This window comes from Gymnodraco acuticeps, unplaced genomic scaffold, assembly GCF_902827175.1.
Source record: "Gymnodraco acuticeps unplaced genomic scaffold, fGymAcu1.1, whole genome shotgun sequence".
In the NCBI taxonomy this organism is placed as follows: Eukaryota; Metazoa; Chordata; class Actinopteri; order Perciformes; family Bathydraconidae; genus Gymnodraco; species Gymnodraco acuticeps.
This window is the reverse complement of record NW_022990238.1, coordinates 10,026,536-10,053,959: the sequence shown is the minus strand read 5'-3', so window position 1 is coordinate 10,053,959 and position 27,424 is coordinate 10,026,536. Positions and strand designations below refer to the sequence as shown.

At 43.5% G+C, this 27,424-nt stretch overlaps 1 protein-coding gene across 3 annotated transcripts in view; it reads left to right on the top strand.

The window, feature by feature from the left end:
• stat5a (signal transducer and activator of transcription 5a) overlaps positions 1-27,424 on the top strand; it is a 78,696-nt gene that overhangs the window by 43,453 nt on the left and 7,819 nt on the right. For all 3 annotated transcript variants that reach the window (XM_034220312.1, XM_034220310.1, XM_034220311.1), the window contains 10 exons: positions 13,251-13,388; positions 13,807-13,963; positions 15,192-15,281; positions 16,228-16,402; positions 17,032-17,162; positions 22,968-23,119; positions 23,473-23,628; positions 24,886-25,065; positions 26,095-26,182; positions 26,983-27,105. In XM_034220312.1, coding sequence (XP_034076203.1) covers positions 13,261-13,388; positions 13,807-13,963; positions 15,192-15,281; positions 16,228-16,402; positions 17,032-17,162; positions 22,968-23,119; positions 23,473-23,628; positions 24,886-25,065; positions 26,095-26,182; positions 26,983-27,105 — 1,380 coding nt within the window. In that variant the 5' untranslated portion in view covers positions 13,251-13,260. The remainder of the gene's footprint in view (positions 1-13,250; positions 13,389-13,806; positions 13,964-15,191; positions 15,282-16,227; positions 16,403-17,031; positions 17,163-22,967; positions 23,120-23,472; positions 23,629-24,885; positions 25,066-26,094; positions 26,183-26,982; positions 27,106-27,424) is intronic.

Genomic DNA, 27,424 nt, shown 5'->3' with positions numbered 1-27,424 from the left:
AGGATCTGAGTACTTCTTCCAACATTGACTAGCTTTGTCAATCAGGACCAGCTAAACCTTTCAGCGATCAATAGCAGCAGAGAATATATAACATCTCCAACCTCTATCCCATTTTACCATACTGATAAATATCATAGCACTACATTATGATTACAAAATCTGAAGTTACAGTATTATGCAAAGCTCTTAACTAATGGTTTGAACCAAGTTCTCATTGCGTTTTAAGTTGATCAGTGCAGGGAAAGTTATTTTAAATGTGATAGTACGCCAAGTGTGGCTGTTGTGATTTCAGCTCACAGTTAAATGAAGCCATCTTTCAGGATTTAAGGCTCAAAGCTTTCTCTCCACAGAGAGGTGATTACTAACACTGTTCAATCATTTTCCTTCTTCCTGAAGCTCTGTAGTCTGAAGTCTCTGGTGGATAAGAACAAGCTGGAAGGTCAAAGGTTAAAGTTCAGTACTCATTGGTGTGCTATGAGAGCAGGCGCATTATAATAGGCTGACAGGATTAGTGGCTACAGTCAAACGTCTATAAGGAGTGGAATTATCCCTCTGAGCTCGTCCAACCTAAACATGGTGAACATGAACGCATCTGAGCGCAGCTATGAGGGATGATTTGGGCCATTACACACACACCAGTTTCTTCTGATGATTAGAGGAGATGTTTGTGACCAGGTTCTTCAGTTTATAATAAATAGATGTATTATTTATTCAAGCTCATCGGATCATAACACTGATAACTGAAGATCATTTGTTCATGTCATGCGATCTTCTTCAATTATTGTGCAATGTGCAAGATCACTGTAAAATATGAATATAAAAAATGGTTAGAAGGAAGGTTTGAAATGGTAAAAGTAACGGAATCCTTTAAAGCCTTTTGGGTATTGTGCATATTGTAAATGTGCAGTATGATTAAGGACATTCATGTTTAGATGCTGTGTGTAGGTCTGTTTGTGTCAATAACAATAACACACACACACACAGATGCACACGTACACACACACGCACACACATAAAATGCACCACAACTTCCCGCATACTCATATCGCTCAGTCTTTTACTGACAGTGACTGTGCCACTTTTGAGAATAGTGAGTGGGTGTGTTGACTGGAAACAAGTAGCAGTGACCCAAGACAAGTCCTTTAAACCAAGACATAGTAAAACTCAACGCAGAGCTGTTGGCTCCACAGAGGAGGCTGTTTGAGCCTTCAACATGTTCAGAGCAATCACGCACGACCGGCTCAACACCTAAGGCCTGCAGCCTTAGAGGCAAACCAGAAACATCTGTATACTGTAGGTTTCATTCACCAAATCATTATTGTGGGAGCTTGTACTCACATGTCAGGGAGTTCAGTTCAATTTATTGTGGCTTTATTCAATATCCTTTTTGTATACAATTCCCACAAGCTTAAGATAATTCGTCCCCACTCCACTGGCAAGCTTTCTGTTAGTACACATCTCAATCTAATGTATCACATGTAGTCAGAGAGTTGACTACATGTGGCCTGGCAGCTTAGATACAGGGCATCTTACTACAGCCCCGTGCACATTGTTATGTGACCTTAAAGGGGCCCTATTTTGCTAATTATTTTAGGTTTCATAATATGGTTTAGGACAGGGGTATTCAACTAAAATTCGACGAGGTCCAGTTAGAGAAAATCTCCCCATGCAAAGGTCCGGAACTTCAAAATGTCTAACTTGCTTTATGAATTAGTGTGATATATATTGAAGTAGCCTGTAGCTTTATCAACGTCTGCATGTAATCAACAACTGACTGCCAATCAAATAAAGAAAGTACAATTCAAAAACAACAATATGTATTGTCAATTAGCATTGAACTACACATATATACAGTAAATACTGTGGATATATAATAAATAAAATAGCTTTTGAAAATGTGTGCATCTTAAAAGTGCTTAATTTTAGATAAATAAAATAAAGTGTAGCAGCAGCTTGAGTTTCCCTTTTTCTTTGTTAACCGTTTCACATCATGACTTAACAGTTTCAGCCGATTATAGAACAATATCAGTCTTTACACATCATAACAATTGAACAGTTTCAAAGTTTCTCTTTCTTTCCCTCTTATATTGCAGTCCCTCACTCACTTTGTTCTGTTCAGTGCGAGAATTGAGCTGGAGCTTGTCCTGCCAGGAGTTTAAATCTGGGCTGAAATGGTGTCAGGGCCATTCTCATACACACATGCAGGTGCTCATTGGTTAGCCTGCCCTGTAACCATATTTAGTTTTAATGTTGATCCTGGTGGACTGATCATATTGGACTCTGAGACTGCTTATTTGACCTCAGTTCTGACTTGAGAGGGAATGTTTGGTAAAACACTTTGTGTTTTGTCTCATAGTGGCGTGTTGTCTCTTTTAATGAGCGCCACGGTCTCTGACCAAATGAGACACACTGGTTCTGTGCTCCCAGTGGGCAGGATGAACATGAATGAGTCCACTCAGGGTTAAAAGCTCTGTTCTCACTGTCCACTTTCCTCTTCTCGGAGAGCGCCATGTGTCACTCTCGCCTGTTCACTCTCCTCTCTGCTTCTCTCCCTGGGCCCTTCTCACTTCTCTTATTTTTCATTTCCTCGCTCCTCAGTCTCTGTCTCACCGGAAGTTGATTTGTCTGCGCCATCTTGAGTAGCGTCCCAATGGCCTTATTTTTGCCGGAGGACCGATAATGGCGGAGCGATAACCGAGGAACCATCAGACCATCCTCCGATTAAATCCTAAAACACTCGCCCAGCCCCTTACTGTGTATCGCTCACTGATTGGACGATGCAGCGCATGCACTGATCTGATGCTTCTTGACATGAGAGCAGAGTGAAGAAAATACATGAACCTCACGGGAGTCACTCCTCAGTTTATACCGTGTTTTGTTTCAATTAATGTATCATTTAGTTACAAATATGTGATATATCTGAACAACAAAGTGGTCAAAAATCATTTTATTCATTTTTTGGAAACATTTTCATGATCGCTTTTTTCGTTTTACATTTTCATTTATTGTCATTTCCATTCAGTCAATCATTAAGTGCTATTTAAAATGTTAATTTGCTACATATCCAAACAAACAAAGTGTGCAATCCAATGAATGTTAATCGAACTGGGTTTTGATCAGTGTTGTGCTAGTTACTGAAAACCAGTAACTAGTTACCATTACTAGTTACTTACAAAAAAGTACTGCGTTACTGTGAAAAGTAACGTTTTAGTTATTTAGAAAAAGGGCTCCCATTAATGCCCTTATAGCCTTCATTTCAGTACTGTTATTGCATTGGAGAATAATACAATCTGTTGATCAACTTGACATGCATTATATGCAATCTGGATTGCATCGATATTAGCTGGCTTTCCATTTTTGTATATTCTTTCTCCAGGTAGTTGGAAAAAGTTTTCCGTCCCATATGCCGTGTGCCGCCCGGACATGCTATCATGCTAACTAGCTCCCTGAAAGCGGGTGACTCCACTGTAGCAATAGCCTGCATGTGTTCTACAACATACCGTGCAATGGCTTTATCGACTTTTCCCTGGCTAGCAGTCCCTTGGTTAAAATCCAGCCGCTGTTGCTTAGGTGGAGGTGGAGTGGCGTCGGCTGAGTCTCTGTGGTCTTAGCTACTAGCTTCGTCCCAGCATGTTGTTTTTGCAGATGTTTTAAGAGATTTGAATTACTGGTTTGGGCAGTAGATAGGATATTTGACCCGCCAAGACACAACTTACATTTAACTAAAACGTTTGTCGTCTTTGTGCTCGACAAAAGTGAAATAGTGAGAATATCTCCAGGTGGAGAAACTAGACTTGAGCTCCGCCGCCGCCATGATAGTCTTGTTAGTAAACAACACAAATACGCCCACAGCCCGTCTCCGCATGTGACACAGGAAGTATCTAAGTACATTTACTCAAGTACTGTACTTAAGTACAGTTCTCATCTCTGTTCCGCCTGGCTGTTGACTATATAAAAAAAACTAACGGAGTAACGCACCATGTAGTAACGGTAACTGGGTTACTGAATTTGTAAAGTAATGCGTTAGAGTACTAGTTACTACCAAAAATAACGGCGTTACAGTTAGTTAGTCCCAACACTGGTTTTGATAGATAACATATCTCTTTTTCTTCTCTCAATTATTTTATTTCTATTGTGCACTCTAATCAATATTAATCAAACTATTGTTCGTTTATACATTTTAAGAATGGCGTTTATCTTTTTTGAGAATGAGTTCTTATTTTATTTTATTTATTGGGGTCTACAACAGATGATACAAATGTTTGTGTCAGTACATGTGTACTAACAGAGGCGGGGGTGTTTGTGAAAATAACGGGGACAGAGCTGGGTTGCATTCCAATAGTCCATTTAGCTTAGGAACCTTCCTAACGGAGTGAAATGACCCGGAAGTCCCTCAGTGGCAGCCATGATAAGTGCCGTTCCAATTCTCCAAATGAAAGGAAAGGAGGTTTCAAACTTCCTTTATAACCTCCTTTAGCTTAGGAACCACTGGACCTCCCTAACCGAAAGGAGAGGAGAAAATGCTGCCCCACAATGCATTGCAGCCGCAGCATTTGCCATCACAACAGTCGGCCGTTCACGGAAACAACCGATTATGACCGATAAATGATATCATGAAAGTTACGGTGCTTATTAAGCTTTTTAAAACGTATGTGGTAAGTTGCCAAAGTGCTTTTTTCTGAACGTTCATCAGTATTATAATCAAAAAGAGAAATATGAACGTTAGTGTTTAACTGAAATGATCAAATAAAGTCAACATTTCACTGAGCTGTGTGGGGTTTATTCAACTTTTAAAAGATGTTTGAATGGTGATATACACAGTGATAGATGTTAAGGACTAACGTTTATAATAAATACATTTGTATTGATTTTAAGATATTTTCATACAATCATACGTATTGGGATCATTTGTATTAATGTGGACCGGAGGGAGAGGGTGACGAGCATAAGTTTCACTTTCCTTTTTTATTTCAATTCCAACTTTGGTCATGAAGAATATGTTTCTCTGTTGTCCACGTTCATAAAGCATAAAGCAACAGCGTCAGAGCACGGTGCAGAGTCTCTAGATGAGTTTACAGTAGTCCCTCGTTCTTATTAAACATCCATGTTGTAGTCCGCTGTATAGAAAACTGTAGTTTCCATAGTTTCCCCACAGCAGCAGACGCACATTCATGACGTCCGCTGGCGCATCATAAACACGTCGGATAGTGAAAGTGCATTCGGATTCTCTAAAGTACCGCGGTCTCTTCTCCGAAGTCCTTTTGAATTCTCCTATCCACTATCCCTTAACCCCGTGACGTTTAACTCAGAGGTCAAGGAATAGGAGATAGGGTTAGAATTTAGGAGCTGATTTTTGGATTATCGGAACGCAACCCTGCTGTCAGACGATCAGCTGTGCAGCGTTATCACAAACGGATGTCGCTTCACGTGACGCTCCGAAGGAAAGGACGTCCCATTGCTCTTAAAACTCATTTCCCTGCTTCTCGTGGTTTCCTTGCATCTCTCCATGCCTCCCTGGTGGGAGGGACTAGACGCAGGGAAACGACGCAAGTGAGGGACGCAAGGAATCCATTTAACCGAAGTGAGAAGGACCCCCTGTATCGCTAATTATTGTCTTCACTCTCTTTCCTCTCCGCTTCTCTCTGCCACGCTCTCCTCTCTTCTTCTGTGTTTCTCTCCCTGTATCTCTCTCTCCTCTCTTTCGCCCCCTGTCGGCAGCGGTTAAAATAGAATCGTCCCGTCAAAATTGAAATCCCCTATTAAGTATTGATTATAGGTCCGGGTCCGTATAGGTCGGCGTCTGGGTCCGGATCCGGATCCGGACCGCGGTCCGCCTGTTGCCGACCCCTGGTTTAGGATATCACATTTTCTACATCTCCTGATCAGTGGCGGCGCCAGGGTATGGCTGGAGTAGGCTACAGCCATACCAAGAAATGGCTTAGCCCCACCTTAGCCCCACCTTAGCCCCACCATGAGAAATGATGTTAAAGTAAGCAAAATAAAGTCCGCCAACTCGCGCGGAGTAAATTACACAGACAGCCGTTAGTAAGATTGATTTCAGTAGCCACTAGTCTGGAAATACCGAAGACTATAAACTGTTTTGAAAACTTTTGTCACGTAGTGATCGTCTTCTCAATAGAACATCTTTGATAATGTCTTCTGGCCAATCAGAATCAAGATAACGGCGTGGTGTTGTTGCAGGAAGTCCCGACGGAGAATACTTTTGCGGTAGTACATCGATACAACATTACGTGTTGATAGAAATCAACACGTAATGAAATAAGACCCCACGGTTTGATGATTGATAGGTGTGTGGGCTGTCTTTCATTTTGACACACAGAACAATGGGGGCTATCCACCCTTATCCACAATGTAAAGTAATTCACACAGCCTCTTCCCTCTTCTCTCTGTGAGGAGCAGCAGGTTCAGCTTTCAGAACAAAGTAACAAAACACAAAAATGGCATTCATTTTTTTTTTTAAATATGTCGTGTAATAATAGATTTATTTATTTTTCTTCTCAAGAGAGTACCAGAATGTGTATTTTATGTTCCTGGGGGAGAATCCCCCCCAGACCCCTCTGCAGGGATTGGGTTTTCAGCATGTCAACTCTTTCACATGTGGAGAAATTGCAGGATTGGCTCCAGGTCGCCCTTTTTATTTACTACAAGACAAATGTGCCTTTTTATTGATATATTTCGGTTCAATTTGGATTGAGACAGGGAAATAATCTAAACCTCACGCATGGCGTTTCACTGTCAAGGGGGGCGATAGCGTGTATGTAATTACATTTCAAATACTGACTTGAGCCCCACCACTGTATGGGTTAGCCCTACCATAGATTACCCAACAAAAATACCCTGGCGCCGCCACTGCTCCTGATTACTCATGCAGCCATTCTCTACTCATAAATATGGCACACAGAATGTGAGAAATAAAACATCTCTATTGGTTTCTTGTGGCCTTGTCACTCCTGTAAGGACATAGGGAGAAGATTGTTTTGTCTAAAAAGAGGACATATTGTGGTCATTTTCAAATTAATTTGAGTGTTTTGTGCCTCTACTGTAGTGACCATCAACTGGCGGCCCGCGGGCCAAATCTGGCACACCAGACATTCTCATCCGGCACGCGCTGTGGCGCTGGCGGAGTGGTTAGTGCGTTCGCCCCTCACTCATTTACGTCTCGTGAGTAATGAGTCCAACAGAGAGGCAGCTGCTGCGGGACAGTAGACTGCGTACTGGGTAGCCTTCCCTGCCCTGACGAAGAAGTGATCCTTCGTTAGCGTGAAGAGTCTGCTTTATGTGCTCCGCAGCAAAAGTCCCGCTGCGAGGCTCCGGCGACTTCACAGTACATGCACCCAGGGGCGCCACCATGGATTTTGGGCCCCATGAAAATATATCACATTGGGCCCCACCACCAGGCCCAGGCCACGCCAACCAAGCACAATTGCTGTAACCACACCTTCAGAACCCAACCGACTCATTTATGCTTTAAATAACTCTAACTGTACAGGCTTGCATCTATCTTGTAGTCCAATACTAACTGCACAATATTTACTGACACTGAGCGGTGAACATATAACACTGTGCAGACGTGCAACATTCTGCTGCAGTAGAATTCACTATTTGATATAACACTAACATTCCTGACAATAGATCTCAATAGCCATCTTTTATGGTGTACATGCCTTTTTAATAACATTTTTGAATGGAACATTCAAAAATCAAAATAAATATAACTTAAATATACATTAAATTAAAATAAAGTGAACATTAACACCAATATTATCATTTATAAAATGCTATAACAAAAAAAATAACATAAGCAGTAGATTTTTAATTAAATATACATACCAACTACAAAATAAGCGGGTATTAAAGTGTAAACGGACAACAAAACGGAAATGGAAGTGAAAAGGCCTGATGGTGGCGCTAAATCAGAGCCTATCACCTGTTCTCAGTCTTTTTCTCATCATGCATCTGGTATGTAGTGATCCAATATCGTTACCATAGCCTTGCCCTTTAACAGTTATTACGAGCCCTTGCTCAGCCTTACTCACCAAGCGCCCAGCGCCTAGCCTTCTTACAGGCAAAGTCACTGATCAAGTCTTTGAAGTCCAGCTTTCTAGCCAACTGGCTTTCAATGGACAGCATGGCAAGACTGCAAAGCCTTATGGGAGGACAGGGCTGCGGAGCCTAAAGATGGATCTGTTGGTCCTGGCACCAGGGGGAGGGACAAGGCAACTGATTTAGTATGAATAGCTGCTAAAAATGTACCTGCATTTATTAAATGTCAGCTAAAAGAGGAGTGAAATTAAAAACCTCTGAATGTTCTGTGAAGATATTTACAGTACTTAGAGGTGGGGTAGGTAATTTTGGAGAAACCAGCTCGACTGTGCTAGAATTTGAAAATACACAACCGGAAAAAATCTGCCACTTCCTTACCGAGCCCCTCCTCCAACACACACGAACGCGCACATGACCAATGCGGGCACGAGATAAGTTTGAGCACAGATGGAAGGCTGACAGGCAGGTAGGCCATCCAGTTATTTTAGCCGGCTAAAGATAAGTTTGAGCACAGATGAATTTTTTTATGGATTTTTTGTCAAAGCACTTAAGATATTCATTGCTATCGGGATGTTAAGAGCATTCCATGCAATATAACAAAAAGTGTATCTCGAGCCGGTTTCTCAAACTTACCTACCCCACCTTTAATGTCAGCAAAACATTACAATTATTATTTACAATGGACTACGCTTAGCTAACAGACTAATTTCCACCACTCATGGACCACACCCACCTTTTCTTTTGAAAAACTGGGTGACAAACTGTCGCCCTTTAGTCCCTCTCTTTTGTCTTTCTCTCCTTTATTTTCTTTCTTGAAAGCCTGACTTTGTTAGTCGTTTGTACGTACACACGTAAGTACTAGCATCCCTCCTTACATGCTCTCACTCTGCTAAAGGGCCGGGTTGCATTTGGATAGTTTAAAAATCAGCTCCTAAGTTCTAACCCTATCTCCTATTCCTTGACCTCTGAGTGAAACGTCACAGGGTTAAGGGATAGTGGATAGGAGAATTCAAAAGAATTTAGGAGAAGAGACTGCGGTGCTTTAGAGAATCCGACTGCACTTTCACTATCTGACGTGTTTATGATGCGCCAGCGGACGTCATTTTGTGCGTCTGCTGCTGCTGTGGAGAAACTATGGAAACTACAGTTTTCTATACAGCGGACTACAACATGGATGTTTAATAAGAACGACGGACTCATCTAGAGACTGCACCGTGCTCTGATGCTGTTGCTTTATGCTTTATGAACAACAGAGAAACATATTCTTCATGACCAAAGTTGGAATTTAAATAAAAAAGTGAAACTTATGCTCATCACCCTCTCCCTCCGGTCCACATTAATACAAATGATTCCAATACGTAGCCTATGTACGGTGGCCCTGAAGTGCAAGACACTACAGCATTTCAGAAAACACCACAGCATTTCACATTGGACGGAAAGGGTATTCCTTTAGGGAGAACACTTCTTGTTTGTGATTGGACAGAGCCAGCCAGAGAATCACTGCTGTGATTGGTTGTTTTTTCTGCCAGTCAATAAATGACGCTTCGTGATTGGTCAACACCCGACAGCGAAATATGCCCCAACACATCAGCCGTTAGCACACACTCAGAGCTCACAGCTCCTCATATCTGTTCAGAAACGTGGACAAAAGTTAAACATGTACAAACCACAGACTGTCTATGTCATGGCGAATACAGTCGCTGCTTTATTTATGTCTGTATGACGTTGTTGTGAGTGTGGACGGAGCAGCAACAGGTTAGTTTAGCCTGATGGGTCCGATTCCATTCAGAAAACACGCATTTTAAAAGCTTTTCACCTGCCGTCTTATCTGCAGACTTGTCAAAGCGTTAATTCATGGTTTTTACTAACCGTTATCAGTATGTAGTTACTTCGGCATCACTTTGAAACGTGTATTACAATTAAATCACGGTCAAATATGTTCATTTTGTTGTAGTTGGTATCTCCCATAGGATTTACATGGAGATACGCCCCGCCCCCTCTCCAGCGCCACTTGTTTGAATGACAGGAGCAAACACAGCTGACTGCCGTGGTGAAACTCGAGCGATTAGAGCGATGCGAATATTGGGTGGTCTACCATAGTATTTACATGGAGATAAGCCCCTTAAAAACCAGGAATTAATAAAGCATTAATTCTGTGTTTACTCCTGTCATGCCCTATCTCCATGTAAATCCTATCGGAATCGGATCGATCAGGTTAAACTAACCTGTAGCTGCTCCGTCCACACTCACAACAACGTTATACAGACATAAATAAAGCAGCGACTGTATTTGCCATGACATAGACAGTCTGTGTTTTGTATATGTTTAACTTGTATATGTCCAGTTTCTGAACAGATATGAGGAGCTGTGAGCTCTGAGTGTGTGCTAACAGCTAACGGCTGATGTGTTGGGCCAATCACGAAGCGTCATTTCTTGACTGGCAGCAAAAACAACCAATCACAGCAGTGCTTCTATGGCTGGCTCTGTCCAATCACAAACAAGAAGTGTTCTCCCTAAGGAATACTCTTTCCGTCCAATGTGAAATGCTGTGGTGTTTTCTGAAATGCTGTGGCGTGTTCTGAAATGCTGTGGCGTTTTGTGAAATGCTGCGGCGTTTTGTGAAATGCTGTTGTGTTTTCAGAAATAATGTGGCGTTTTGTGAAATGCTGCGGCGTTTTGTGAAATGCTGTAGTGTTTTCTGAAATGCTGTAGCGTTTTGTGAAATGCTGTTGTGTCTTGCACTTCAGGGCCACCGTACGTATGATTATGAACTATGAAAATATCTTAAAATCAATACAAATATATTTATTATAAACGTTAGTCTTTAACACCTATCACTGTGTATATCACCATTCAAACATCTTTTAAAAGTTGAATAAACCCCACACAGCTCAGTAAAGACTGTGAAATGTTGACTTTATTTGATCATTTCAGTAAAAACTAACGTTCATATTTCTCTTTTTGATTATAATACTGATGAACGTTCAAAACAAAGCACTTTGGCAACTTACCACATACGTTTTAAAATGCTTAATAAGCACCGTAACTTTCATGAAATAATTTCTCCATCATAATCGTTTGTGTCGTCCGTGAACGGCCGACTGTTGTGTGACGTCAAATGCTGCGGCTGCAAGGCATTGTGGGGCAGCATTTTCTCCTCTCCTTTCGGTTAGGGAGGTCCAGTGGTTCCCAAGCTAAAGGAGGTTATAAAGGAAGTTTGAAACCTCCTTTCCTATCATTCTAGAGAATTCGAACGGCACTTATCATGGCTGCCACTGAGGGACTTCCGGGTCATTTCACTCCGTTAGGAAGGTTCCTAAGCTAAATGGACTATTCGACTGCAGCCCTGGTGATAGCGAGATGAAGCTTTAAAGCTTTCCAGCCAATTTGTTCGCAAAAGACTTCATCTCATGAGGCATCATCATGGGCTTCATCTGAACACAAACCCCCCTGTTGGTCAAAGTGTGTAAAACAGGCAGATTTGACATCTGAATAGTGTGCTGTATCTCATACCGAGTACCCAATGAGTAAAGCCTTAGAATAACTCTAAACAACGGACATAAAATCCATGTTTTCATGTTAACAATATTGTATTTATTCCAGTTTAATGATTGTGATTGAAAAGCCTAAGGAGGCTGGTAAACATTGCAAAGAGGGATTTGTATTCCTTAATAATATTTGTAGCCTGAGAAAGGCTAAACCATATCAAAGACTACATTTATTAACTAAGAGTCTGCTTTATGCGCTCCGCAACTTCAAAATGCTGGGCTATAAAAATCGCTGGCCCGCAAAAGTGTCTATTGGATACATTTTGGCCCTTGGACAAATGTAGTTGGGTCATTCTACAGAAACGGTGGAAGTGCTGTCACTTACTTTTGCAGACACCAAAATACATGACGTTGACCTAATACTCACATTCATTATATATGTTGAATAAATAGAGATTGTCTTTGCAATGGTACTAAATAAAAAATAAATAAAAAATGGTTTTATACGTAAATTGCAATTTATTTAAAATGCCAAGTTCAAGGAACTGCCTTGTCACTTTGATTATACATGGCAGTGGAGCCTATAGTTTTAATTTAAATACATTTCAATAAATACATCTTATTTATATAACATTACAAGCACTGAAATGGTAAAAAAAAACGCAAATTATTATTAATATCAAATAAATGTCAGTCACCCAAAATTACGTCATTGGTGTTACTGCTACACAAAACGCTTTTATTTTTTAAATAATGTACTGTCTCTGAAGTGCCTCCTGTAAGTGCAGTGGACAAAGACATAAGGAAAGTCAGATACTTCTTACTTTGTTTGTTAAAGGTGTCATTTTATCTTCAAATTTTACGTGCGTCTTTCAAGTCTGTCATTAGTGATACTCATTGCATAGCCCTAGGGGTGAACATTTGAATGGGAAAATGTATTGTATTGAAGAGTTAAACGATTTTGATATTGACTGAAGCCATATTTGGTCTGACACATTGCAGCCATTTTGTTAAAATGGTAGTGTTTTCTCCAAATTGTCACTGGTGTTACCGTCACTGGTGTTACTCTTCTTCCTGGTAACACATAACACCAGTGACATTTCTATACAAATAAGCTTTGTATAAAGTATAAAAATAATAAAAAAAGTAAAAATATTTTAAGCTCTACTTGTTGTGGATTCATCAAGTTAAGAGTTAGTTATTGCTATTTAACAGGTTTTAGATGTTTTTAGAAGGAATATATTTCAGCAGATTTGTATCACCCAGATTCCACCTTTTCTGTAGATTGACCCAGTTGGTGATCCCTGCTCTATTGTAACACACTACTGTTTATTTCCATGCTTTAATGTTCAAAAACCTCTTTATTTTTCACTGCCTGTCCTGCAGCACCTCTTTCACCCTCTGTCTGAAACCAGAGCACAGTCTGCTCTGATTGGTTAGCTGGCCGGCTCTGTTGTGATTGATCAACCGCTTAGAGATTTCCTGCCCCTTAACCTATCATGTACAGTGTGTTAGAACTTTGGGATTTTAGTCCTTGCAGTCCATTTACATGCACAAAACCCTGTATAACAAAGAAAAGGAAAACCTAAAGATGCATAATTGGGACTCTTTAAATGATCTTTTCTCGCATCACCTTGCTCTTTTCTTTAACTGTGTTTCTCGCTCTCTTATTGATAGCAATCTATTTGTCAACCTCAGGGTGTTGAAGATGGCAGTGTGGATCCAGGCCCAGCAGCTCCAGGGAGATTCTCTGCACCAGATGCAGTCTCTGTACGGTCAGCACTTCCCCATCGAGGTGCGACATTATCTGTCCCAGTGGATAGAGAGCCAGCTCTGGTGAGTTGTTCTGCAGCATAAAAACCTAATTTAGTGTGTGTGTGTGTGTGTGTGTGTGTGTGTGTGTGTGTGTGTGTGTGTGTGTGTGTGTGTGTGTGTGTGTGTGTGTGTGTGTGTGTGTGTGTGTGTGTGTGTGTGTGTGTGTGTGTGTGTGTGTGTGTGTGTGTGTGTGTGTGTGTGTGTGTGTGTGTGTGTGTGTGTGTGTGTGTGTGTGTGTGTGTGTGTGTGTGTGTGTGTGTGTGTGTGTGTGTGTGTGTGTGTGTGTGTGTGTGTGTGTGTGTGTGTGTGTGTGTGTGTGTGTGTGTGTGTCCGTCCGTGTGAGCATATTTTCACAATTGGCTCATTGTTTGCTATTTTCAACATCTTAGATTTCATTTAATAGCCACGTGCATTTATTTATGTGTGTGTGTGTTGTTAGGGATGCAATAGACCTGGAGAACCCACAGGAAGAGTTCAAGGCCAAGCGCCTGTTGGACAGTCTGATTCAGGAACTACAGAACAAGGCCGAGCACCAGGTGGGAGAGGACGGCTTTCTACTCAAAATCAAACTGGGACACTACGCCAGCCAGCTCAAGGTAAGTCTTTTGGAAATATACCTAACCAATCATGAGAACAGCACTTTATGCCCAGAAATATACAGTGTCTCACTAGCTAAATATACACTTTGTGGCTGGTTTGCAGAGAGAGAGAGTGCATGTGGTTCAGTACGGCCAGGGTTTGAGAACACACAAAGAACAAAGGAAGATTGTATATCAACTGCTTTCAGTTATTTATAAGTAAAATACCTTGATTTAATTTAGCTTAGAGTTTAATTTGATACTTTTTCTAATGGCTAAAAAGTAAAAAGAACAAAAAACACTGGATCATGAAGTACTGTTCAGTGTTCATACAATAAAATAAGCCGAAAACATCTGTGCATGATTATTTAAATGAGATAATGTTTTCACAAAATACCTTTTAAATAGTGTGGGAACATTTTAAGCAAGGGGTTGAAAGATACAACTGTTTGCTAGTAGTTCTTAGAAATAGCACGCAGTGGACAATATGCTTTCAGAACAGGTTGTATCCTCCATGAGGAAAACAAGAAGACAACCCAGTGAGGGCCTTGGTAGCCAGCCAGCGCTGCTATTTATGATCCTGCTCCCAGATCCGTTCTTCTGTTTGTCTTCTCCCCTCCGTGGCCAGAGGAACAGGGTGAAGGGGGTTGGCAGTGTAACATCAAACTGCAATCCCAAATTCCTACCACTCAGTTTTCCCTTCTGGGACTGTGAGCATATGCAGTACTGATGTGGTTGAGTATAAAATATAAAAAGTGTCCTTTGTGGAAATAACTCAAGGAAACCAAAACTGCTGATGCCCTGTGCTGTTTTTATCATCTAAGGTTGGTTTGTGTTGAGTTATACTCACAATTAAAGCAACTCAGCTGTTAAATCACTCTTTGACTTAAAACAGGAAACAACAAAAATATCGCAAACTGCCTTTCGCCAGAATCTTTTAAACTGAAAGTGAAACTGTGAATTGATTCCCTTCTCATCAGAGGATAACATATTACTGTAACACATAAACCACTCGACTCTGGAGTGTGCGTGACAATGTGTGTTCATGCTAATGAATGGTATATGAAGTGCGCCTTGCCTCAGAGATGGGTCTCATTAGGCTCTTTTAATGGCTCTTAGTGTTTGCCGTGTTGGCTCCAGAACTTAGCGAGCTTCCTTGATGCCACTAAATTGGCGAGTTCTGTGTGCGCCGGCCGCTCCGCTCGTCAGAGGCTAATAGGTCCTAAATGTTCTCCTTGTCTTTCAGAGCACGTATGACCGCTGTCCTCTGGAGTTGGTCCGATGCATCAAACACATCCTCTACACAGAGCAGAGGCTCGTCAGAGAGGCCACCAATGTGAGTAGGATGCATGTGTGTGCTGTAAAAAATATATAAACTGACACCCGTGTGCACGCTTCGGCTCATTTGTCAACACCAGACACCCACACTGAAATGTATCCTTGCTTAGACAAACACCTGTGGCTTCTCCATGCATTATTCATTTCATAGCCCTTACAAAGCCTGCAAGCACAAACAGAAGCTGAGCTACATAATGGTGACTGATTCAGAGGCTGGGTAATTGTGTTTCCTCCATTTATCCCCCCAGCTCTGCAGATTCCTTTGGATTATTTAAAATCAGATACCTAGGGAGACTCATACTTATTCAATCATGCTGTTTTATGGTTTTTAAGTAAACCTTTAGTATAGCTTCACTGCATAACTGTAATACAGAGGGTAAGAAACCATTTCACGGTTTATAAAAGGCACAGAGTTATAAAACCTTAGAGCCATCAGAGCATAAAACATGTGACTTTAACTAACTCCTGCGGTGAATTGATTTCCATTCACAACAGGCCTTTTCTATTAGTGGAATGCATATTTTGACTGATTCAATGTAGGCCTATCTGTATTTAGCCTGAACCTTAAGGCACTATATTGTGCTTGTTCAGAGCCTTAACTGCCCATGCAGTCTGCCTGAGGATGATAAGCAGATGCAATACTTCCTTCTCTATCTACAGTGTTCCCATTAGGCTTGTGGTCACTGGGGATTTCACAGTCAAATAGCCCAACTGACGCACGTAGTGGTCAATTCATCAAGTCCAGCTAGGTTTCAAATGCATGCTCCATCCCCCATAGCTATCCCCAATAGCTCAGGCCAGCCATTTCCCATAACAACCATCATAAACAATCCACTGACAGACAATACACAGGCCATGCAACCTTACCAATTACTGTTGCCAAACCCGCCATTTCCTCCGTGTCTCTCCGTGCCTGTCTCTAAATCGCACTTTGTTATTGACAGTCGAGCTCTCCAGTGGGCGGGATGATGGACAGCATGTCTCAGAAATACCAACAGATCAACCAAGCTTTTGAGGAGCTTCGACTGCTGACCCAGGACACTGAGAACGATCTGCGCAAGCTCCAGCACAACCAGGAGTACTTCATCATCCAGTATCAGGAGAGCCTCCGCATCCAGGGTGAGGCCCCAGGACCTGCATCTCATTACTGCTGCTGGGAGGAAGAGCTGATATTTTGACTGTGAAGTGACAGAAAAATTGTCAACAGTTCGATAATCGGTTATTCGACAGTTATCCATCATATCATTATGCCAAACAGGATTGAATGCTTCTAGATACATTTAGAATTTAAGATGGACAAACCATTTCTCAATTTGTCTCACTTGAAAAGTCAGTGGTTATTATTTAATACAAATTGTAAAACAAATTAAGAGTACTGAGTAGTTTGTGCTTTTTTTAACAAGGCTTTGAATCTTGTACATGTCATATTAGAAAATCAAATTTGAATAAAATAGATCATTCCTCACCCAACATACATATCACAGCTGTCTGTAATATATTGAATCCTGCAAATCAGCAATGGAAAACAAACACTTATACCTATAATCAGCAACATTTGCATAGGTGTGTATCAACGCCTAGTTGTTATGACATCTGCATGATCCTAGAGGTAGATATCCTTATTAAGTCATTATCACTTAATGTGGCATGTATGTACACTGAACGTGCGTAGGTTAAAGATTTGTATCTCAACTCCCTTTCCCTCACCCCTCCCCCTTGTGGATGGCAACAACCCCACCCCTCCCCAGCTCAGCTTACCAGCCTGGCCACGCTGCCCCCTGCTGACAGACAGCTACGGGAGCCCGCCCTCCTGAACAAGAGAGCCACTGTGGAGGCGTGGCTGACCAGAGAGGCCAACACACTACAGAAATACAGACTGGTAAGAACATGCACACCTTAAAGGTCTCCTATTCTGCAAAATCCACTTTTTAATGTCTTTTATACAAGTGTCCCCTCTGTGTAAAGAGATTCTGAAAGTTTCTGGAAAAAAGATTTGCTCACTTTTTGTCCTGATCCATTTATATAAAAACCTGTCTGAAAATGAGCTGATCAGATTCCGGCCATATTATGATGTCATAACGTTTTTTTGGCTTGTGTAACCACTAGCCCCCCCCCCCCCCCACACACACACACACCTTATCACCTGAATCTCCTCCTAGAGCACCATTGTGTTCTTTTCAACCAAATATCTCTCAGAGGGGCGTGGGGAGTGGCTCCTTATTTTCATCTGAAGTAACAGACAGAGAATCACCACTTTTGAGACGGGGCTGAAACAGAGGGGTTTATGGGATGCTAGTCCAGAGATGGAGTACTCGAGTCCTGGACTTGAGTGCCGATTTTCGAGTGCCGATTTTCGGGACTTGAGACTCGACTCGGACTCGCGCACTGATTGACGCGGACTCGATCACGCACGCACGATGACTCGGACTCGACTTGTACATTGACGCTCCGACTTGGACTCGGATTCGAGCAAGTTTTGTCTCGAGTCAGATGTACTCTGTCCTGGCGTGTGCACCTGCGAGGCGAGTTCACGTACTGGCCCCCGCTATTCCAGTCTAGAGATGTCCAGAGACACACCCCGCATCGTGCTGTATGCTTCATAGATTATGCTTTCACATTGGGAAAGAGCAGCGCAAAATGCTCGTTATGTGGAAAAAATATTGAAGAGAAGGCTCCGTAACACATTACTCTAAGGATCGAGTTCAGACATATAGGCTGTCTTGAATACTATCATCAGTAATGTTGTGATCAAATCAATACATAAAGATTCAGCTGATAACACGAAAGCACATGGCTACTTAACATGCAGAATGTCGTCATTGTGCATGCTAAGTAGCCATGGGGCTTAATCTTTATTGATATCATTTAAACATTCACTATAATAATTGTAGCGTCCCCGCGGCTGAATGAGACTCTCCAACTGATGGTAGGCCTATCTGTTTATTGCACACCCTTGCTTTTATACAATCATTACCAACGTAAGAACGTATGCCCTTATCAGCAGGTGCTAAAAAACAAATGCAACTATTTAGTATATTGTAGTGCCGTGAAAAGAGAGTCGGAGGCGGTGTATTAAGAATGGAGTTCCAATCTTTATTATCCATTACTTTCAGAGAGGTTAACACATGCACTGCTCTGCCTGATGAGCTAGCAGGAATGGCAGCTAAAGCTACAGGTGTTCCCCACTAAAGGGTCAGTGTGGCAACACAATAAGCAAGGTGAATTATGTCCAATAACGTGTCACCACACAAGCCCCCCCAGAATTCACACATAAACAAAATCAGCATGGCGGGGAGGAACGACACGCCGACCCCCACGACTCCTGAGCACGGGAGTCGGAAAAGTGACTCCCGCCTGTGCGGCCCCCGGAAGGGGAGGGACCGGAACAACCGGTCTTAAATCCGTGACAGGGGACGAGGCCGGGGGGCGGCCCCGTCACGGAGGTCGAGCCAGCACCACAGGCTGGTCCAAGTCCAGGTGAGCAGCCTTCACCCGGTCCACCGAGACGTGCTCGGCCTTGCCACCCAGGTCGACCACCAGGTGCTTGTCCCCGTGCTCCAAGACCCGGAAAGGCCCATCATAAGGGGGCTGCAGGGGGCCTCTGTGCGCATCGTGCCGGATGAACACGTGCTCCGCCGAGCGGAGCTCTGCGGGAACCTGGGACACCTGAGTACCGTGCTGAGTAGTAGGGATCGGAGCAAAGGCCTCAGCGGCGTCACGCAGGAAAGCCCGCTGGGCCGACGCCGACCAGGGAGCCGATGCATTTGGGAGGAAATCCCCCGGAACTCTCAGCGGCTGACAGTAGACCATCTCCGCTGTAGAACACTGCAGATCTTCCTTAGGTGCGGTCCGCAGGCCCAGCATCACCCAGGGCAGCTTGTCGACCCAGTTACCGTCCGTAAGGCCGGCCTTGAGGGCCGCCTTCATGGAGCGATGAAAGCGCTCGCAGAGGCCGTTAGCCTGAGGGTGGTAAGCGGTAGTCCTGTGCAGCTTAACCCCCAAACCGCCTGCCACAGCGTTCCAGAGCTCGGACGTGAACTGAGAGCCCCTGTCTGAGGAAATGTCTGACGGGGTGCCAAAACGACACACCCACGTTGCAATGAAGGCCCGGGCAACGTCTGCGGCTGATGTCGAAACGAGCGGAACCGCCTCCGGCCAACGGGTCGTTCTGTCCACCATGGTGAGGAGGTAGGAAAACCCCTGAGAGGAAGGCAACGGACCAACCAGGTCAATGTTGACATGATCAAACCTCCTATCAGGCACCAGGAAACGCTCCAACGGGGCCTTCGTGTGGCGGTGCACCTTAGCGCGTTGACAAGCCACGCACTCCCTGGCCCAAGTCCTCACGTCCCTTTTCAGTCCTTGCCAAACGAACTTCGCCGCTACCAAAGGCACCGAAGGTTTAACGCCGGGGTGTGACAGGCCGTGCACAGCCTCGAACACAGGACGCCTCCAGCTGGCAGGGACGACAGGCCGCGCCAGGCCCGTAGAGACGTCACACAGGAGAGTAATGCCCGCGTCGCCGAACACCACGTCCTCCAAGCGCAGCCCCGCGCTCTCCACCTTCAGGGCCTGGACGCCGGGATCTGTGACCTGGTCTGCCGCCATGCGAGTATAGTCCAGGCCCAACTGGACGGCACCGATGACGACCCTGGAGAGGCAATCAGCAACCAGGTTCGACTTGCCAGCCACGTGCTTAATGTCCGTAGTGAACTCCGATATGTAGGACAGCTGCCGCTGCTGACGTGCCGACCAAGGCTCCGCCACTTTTGACATGGCGAAGGTGAGCGGCTTGTGGTCGACAAACGCCGTAAATTTACGGGCTTCCAGCATGAAACGGAAGTGCCGCACGGCCAAATAAAGTCCGAGGAGCTCCTGGTCAAAGGCGCTGTATTTGCGTTCTCTAGGCGTCAGCTGGCGGCTGAAAAAGGCGAGCGGCTGCCAAGCGCCCTCCACCCACTGCTCGTGCACTGCGCCGACCGCGTAGTCTGACGCGTCCGTGGTGATGGAGATGGGAGCCGTAGATGATGGGTGTGCCAGCAAAGCCGCCTGAGCCAACGCGGTCTTGACCTCAGCAAAAGCGCCGTCCGCCTCTGCTGTCCAGTCGATCTCCTGGACGGGGGTCTTGCCTTTCAACGCTTCATACAGCGGCCGCATGATGTGTGCGGCCCGGGCGATGAAACGGTGGTAGAAAGTCACCATCCCCAGAAACTCACGGAGCGACCGGGCTGTGAGCGGGCGAGGAAACGCGGCAACAGCCTCCACCTTCGCTGGCAGAGGTGTCGCACCGCCCTTGGTGACGCGGTGCCCCAGGAAATCGATGTCCGACACCCCGAACTGGCACTTTGCAGGATTGATGATTAATCCGTGTTCGTTGAGCCGTGTGAAAAGGGCTCAGAGGTGGGACAGGTGCTCCTGCACTGAAGCGCTTGCGACGAGTATGTCGTCGAGGTAAATAAACACAAACGGCAGGTCCCGCAGCACCGAATCCATCAGGCGCTGGAACGTCTGAGCGGCATTCTTGAGTCCAAAAGGCATCCGCAGGAACTCAAAAAGTCCAAAAGGCGTTATCACTGCTGTCTTGGGAATGTCCAGGGGGTGCATGGGCACCTGCGGTATCCACACACCAGGTCCACCTTGGAAAACACCCCTGTACCGGCCAGATGCGCCGAAAAGTCCTGAATGTGCGGCACCGGATAGCGGTCAGGCGTAGTGGCGTCGTTGAGTCGGCGGTAATCCCCGCACGGGCGGAACCCGCCGTTCGATTTGGGAACGACGTGCAGGGGGGAAGCCCAAGGACTGTCGGAGCGGCGGACAATACCCAGGCGCTCCATGGTTGCGAACTCCGCCCTCGCTACAGCCAGCTTAGAAGGGTTCAACCGCTGGGCCCTGGCGAAACTGAAATTAAGAAGCATTTTCAGTGCACTATGCATGGGGCCCCCTTGAGGGGGTTTCCCGACATGTCGTTGCAGTAAATTAAAGGGTGTTTCATGTTGTCGTTGTTACCTTCTTAATCTTTTTTTATCTTTTTTTATTTATTTGGAAATTGTTACGTTTATTCTGGTTTGTTTTGTGTTTGTATCTTTTATTTGAAATGTATTTATTTATTTTATGTTTTGTGAGCTGAGCTGTGTGATTTTATATTTGATGTATCTCTCTGTACAGCACTTTGGTCTGGAGGTTTTAAAGTGCTATATAAATAAAGTTGGATTGGATTGGATTAATCTACTTTATTTGGGGGCCCCCTTCTGGTCCAAGCACTTGCCTGTTGGTAAACGGCGCCCCTGTATACACACACATTCAATACATACATACAGTATGATGGCTTGAACTAGTTGGAGAAATGGCACTGTTTGTCTGTAGCCAATGCCTTGAACCTCGGCAAAAATGGCATTAGAAGCATTAGAAAGTCAAGGTGAACTTGCGGTTAACTTGCGCACACAAGTAAATATATATGCACGTTCATTCTCACAACGCGTCAGACACAAGAAAATATACATTAAAGGGGACCTATCATGCAAAATGCACTTTGTGATGTCTTTTATACATAAATATGTGTCCCCGGTGCGTCGGGGAACTCACGCAGCGTCAGAAAATAAAACCCTCTCTCTTTTCCTCCGTACCCAAATCTTTTAAAAACAGGGGTACGACGAGCGGATACAGAGTTGCGGCAGCGGACCCACAGAAAATTGCTATCGGAAACAATGCCTGACGTGTTTTGGACGTAATCTCGTCTTTGTTTACATTAGCAAGCCTCGCTAACACTCAGAGCTAACCTGTACTGTAGAGCACGTGTTTAAAAAGCAGGAAATAAAAAAAGGAACTCACCTTGTGATAAACCCGCAAGAGAAAAAGCATTTGAGCTCCATACTGTTTCAGAAATAATCTTTCATGTGGTTTAGAACAGGATCGCGTTTTATCATAGCAGAATTTAACTTTATCTCCGGTAGAATGTTGATCAGGCATTAGCTCCGCCTCCTCTTTTATTATTTTTCAAACTAAGGACCCAAAATCCGCGTTTCTCTAACAGGGCTGCAAAAGAGGGGTATTAGCAACATGAGGCATGGCTACAATGGGTGAACTGTTTAGTATTTTAAGCAAAAAACTTCAGACATGTTTTGTATAGGTATGGCCCTACAATATATTTTTCCAATATAGCATAATAGGTCCACTTTAATTTACATCAGAATCAGATTTTTTTTTTTTTAACATGACAGGATAAAAGCAATGTAGAGGAACAGCACATATATCCCCAAAGATTAATACATGAAGACTTGTGACTCGGACTTGGACTCTTCTTGGGTGACTCAGACTTGGACTCGGACTCGAACACATGTAATGATGACTCGGACTCGACTCGGACACTCCTTGGGTGACTCGGACTTGGACTCGGACTTGGACTCGGACTCGACTCCGACTCTCCCTAGGTGACTCGGACTCGAATAGTGGGGACTCGAGAGTGACTTGGACTCGTGAATTGGTGACTTGGCTACAACACTGCATGCTACAATGGTATGTTTGGTATTTCGAGCCAAACACTTCAGAGACATGTTTTGTCTGCGACCTATAATATATTGATGAAAAACAATATAATAGGGGAACTTTTAAGAAAATATACTGTATGTGTGCGCAAGAGTGCAAATGTGTGATTGGAGTCAGCATCCATGTTTGTTTTTATGTGCAGGACCTTGCAGAGAAGCACCAGAAAACACTGCAGCTGCTGAGGAAGCAGCAGACCATCATTCTGGATGACGAGCTCATCCAGTGGAAGAGACGGCAACAGCTGGCGGGCAACGGGGGCCCACCGGAGGGAGGCCTGGACATCCTGCAGTCCTGGTGAGTTCTGGTCCACCTCCCATCAACATCACAGCTACGGGACTACCCCACACAGCACAGGGTCACTGGTTAAGGTGCTCTAAATTGACTACCGTTGAGTTTATTACCATAATTTATTGACTCCTTTTAACGCAAACATAGGCAGTCCAGGCCCTTTTTTTATTTAAGGCTTTTACTCTCTTATTTTCAGTTAAAAAAACTATCCCGGCAAAGATTTCAGTCATTTAAAACTATACTTTATTTAATATTTCCTAATCAGCTGCTGGAGTTGGTTCCATTGTCTATAAATAGTGAGGAAACATATTATGTCTGATAATATTATTCGGCTGATAATCTTATTTTTTGTGTGTCAGGTGTGAGAAACTGGCAGAAACAATCTGGCAAAACAGGCAGCAGATTCGGAGGGCAGAGCATCTCAGACAACAGCTGCCCATCCCCGGCCCCATTGAAGAGCTCCTCAACGACCTCAACAGTACTATCACAGATATCATCTCAGCATTGGTCACCAGGTGTGTGTGTGTTGGGGTTTATAACACCTTTCAAGGCTGAATATTGTCAATACAAGTTTATCAGCCCCAGCATGTGTGCGGGTAGGTGTTTTATGAACAATGCGTGAGGCATTGTCATTCCCTGCATTCAGTGGGTCTTTATGCAGGAAAGTCCTACTTACACAACCTTATTTGTGTTTGTGGTCAACAGCGAGATTGATATCCTTTTTGACTCAGTATGCACCCAGTGTCCTCTTCTACTTTTCTTCAAGATGGTTCCAGCCGGGAACATTGAGAAGACATGTTTCTGTCACAGCAATTCCTGATTGGTCACAGACAAGCTTGCCGCCACGCAGTAATGCACTGCTAACTCGCACAGTACAAACACAGGTTATGTGTCCTCAACAACATCCTCTTTATATTCCCCCTGAAGCCCCCGGAGGTTTCAGGCTGAGAATGGGAGAGTTTTGTGTTCATCACTTAGGTCAGCCGCAGATCAGAGGGCTTGAAGGCTCATTACATCAGTGTGTGTGTGTGTGTGTGTGTGTGTGTGTGTGTGTGTGTGTGTGTGTGTGTGTGTGTGTGTGTGTGTGAGTGTGTGTGTGTGTGTGTGTGTGTGTTGTGTGTGTGTGTGTGTGTGTGTGTGTGTGTGTGTGTGTGTGTGTGTGTGTGTGTGTGTGTGTGTGTGTGTGTGTGTGTGTGTGTGTGTGTGTGTGTGTGTGTGTGTGTGTGTGTGTGTGTGTGTGTGTGTGTGTGTGTGTGTGTGTGTTTCGGAGTGGCCTCTGAGCCTGCAGGCGTGATCATTAGGCTGTCTGCTATTGTCTCTCCTCTTGCTCTGTTTGTGTACATCAGAAGTCACCTAGACAGACAAATACCACCTTACTTCCATTTCCTTCACTACTTTATAGTTGTTTTTAAAGGCTAATGCTATCAAATCTGAAGGTCAGTACATGTGAAAGGAGGCTTGAGGAGACAGTAAGTTTGAAATTAGCATGTACACCAAACACTGCACTGTATGTGTACAGTGAACATGCAGAACATTTGTGCAGTCTTTTGAAAGTTTAAACATTTTGTAATGTATCATTCTCTAATTTAGACACATTCCATTGGAAATGTATGATACATTGTAACTAGCTACAACAAAAATACCCGCATAAGCAATCATGGCATGTACATATGAATTATTGCATGCTATTTCTGATGAAATACAACAAAAAGCCAGCTAATGATCAGGGCTTAGTTCCGTCACTCAGTCTGTCTCCCTTTGTGTCTCCACAGCACCTTCATCATTGAGAAACAGCCTCCCCAGGTGCTGAAAACCCAAACCAAGTTTGCCGCTACAGTGCGCCTTCTAGTAGGAGGCAAATTGAACGTGCACATGAACCCTCCGCAGGTGAAAGCCACCATCGTCAGTGAACAGCAGGCCAAGGCCCTGCTGAAGAACGAGAACACAAGGAAGTAAGTGCATTGCCCTGTTCATGTGTGGATTTTAAAACAGAGAAACAGTGCAAACCGATAGAAATGTGACCATATTGGAGGTCACACCCCTCAAATCAAAATGTTTTGTAGGCTTAAACGTGACCATGTCAACATTGCCAAAGTGTTACAGTCAGTAAAAATAAGTTTAGGAAAAGGTAAAACTCATATAATCAAAATAAAATAATGAACCCTTGGTGTGTTTTCATGTAGGTGAGAGACCGTGTTGATGTTGTTTGTGTATTTCTTTCTCTCCCCCATTTCTTCACTGTCCTCTGTCAAATGAAAAGCAAAATTGTCAACAAGAAAAAAATGGTTTAGTGTTTTTTTTCTGGGAACTTTAGCGAAGGGTTCATTTTGAATTTATATAGAAAAGTTACACACACAAATGCTGTAGCAACAACACATCCAGCTGTTTCCTGCTTTGTACACAACCTTTTAATTATACCTACCTTATTTCCTGGCGACAAGCTCCATTGGCGCCATTGAGATAACGATTCATAGTTTTGTTCATGGATTAGTTGATAATGGATGAACTGTAGCCTAGTGTGTTCCCAGACCTCACCACACAGACATGGCTGGAACTTGAACAATGCCTCAGAGGAATCTATGGTGTGGATGCAGAATCCACATTTAGCCTATTCCACGGCCTCGTTCCACATTCCTCCTGACAAATACAAAAACCTCCCGAGACTCTAGGTCAGCCAGGCAGCCAGTGGTTATATGGTTGAGCAATTCATCAGCTCGGCCTTCATCTGCTGCTGTTGCTCACACTCTCCCAATCTGCAGACATCTGCCTGGTGTTTGCTCGTCTAGAGAACATAGTGTCAGTTAACCCTTCTAGTCATACGAGCATGAACATCATTTCTACCCCCTGTTGTGTGTCACTCAGCTCCTGACGTCATTTTCTTATTTCATTTGTTCTGGGAGAAATATAATCCTCAGCACTCGAGTGCTTCAGTGCAGATTTACAGGTAATTGACTCACTTGTTGATTGTGTCTCTCCTTCAGTGACAGCAGCGGAGAAATTCTTAACAATAACTGTGTGATGGAGTATCATCAGACTACCGGCACTCTCAGCGCCCACTTCAGAAACATGGTGAGTGTTCCTGAGGAGAAGTAAATGAGAAAATCAGGGTCCATGGTTCAGTGTTAGTGTAGTCTACCTTTGCATACAGCTCATTGAGTTATTAGCTCACCAGAAGTATGGAAATCTATGGAAGATGTGCCTATATATGTCAGATACGTTTCCTTTTAAGGGAAATAGTTTCACTTGCACATTATGTAGGTCCTATAGCCTAGACTTATAGACTTACATTTCCGATTTTTCTTCTAGATCAATTGATTGTTCATTTGGTCTAAGAAAATATAAGAAAATATTGTTACATTTCAATTCCATTTTCTCAAGTCCTAGATGATAGGAAATATTCTGTTTAATATGATATAAAACAGAAAGGCAGGACATCTACATATTTGAGAGCTAACAGCAATTTCTGCCATTTTTTTAAGGGGAACAATTACTTTAATGATTAACTGAATATCAATATAGTGGGCAATTATCTTTCTTTCAATCGATTTAACAATTCATTGACTTATCTTACAGTTGTAGCTCTATATTTATTATTTCAATAACATTTTGTAGGATTTGGTAGCAGTGTTGAGCTGCACTTCATCATCCAGTGTGAGAATTTCTGTACAGTATATCCCACATAAACTGATGGCAAATCAGCAATGCTTTGCAGGATCAGTCCCATCACGTCCCAAAAGAACTCCATGAATTATTTACATGTCAGGTCTGACTCATGCATGCATGTGCTGTACATATAATGTGTACATTGTCAGCCTAACTGTACTATAATCCAGTGTTGCTCGGTTTTACTCATGTCATCTTTCATGTAGTCCCTGAAGAGGATCAAGCGATCGGACAGACGGGGAGCAGAATCTGTCACGGAGGAGAAGTTCACCATCCTGTTCGAGTCTCAGTTCAGCGTCGGAGGCAACGAGCTCGTTTTTCAAGTAAAGGTACAGTAAGAAGCCTGGACGCACAAAGATACTCTGCATTCTTACTCCTGCAAGAGGGGTTATCTGTTTAATTATTAAAAGCTACAAGTCACAAAACCTTACACAGCCACTCCCACACATACTGTGAAGTACAGTGCATCACATCAGCTGGCCAATCATACTCATTTTCCTCATCTGACTGATATCTGATATGATATCTTATGCCATATGTATTGCTTTTTTTATGTAACTGGCAAAATAATAAACATAACAAACATGAAAACGTATGACAACACTGTGTAACAAACAAACAAAGGTGACAAAAGACAAAATAAACTAA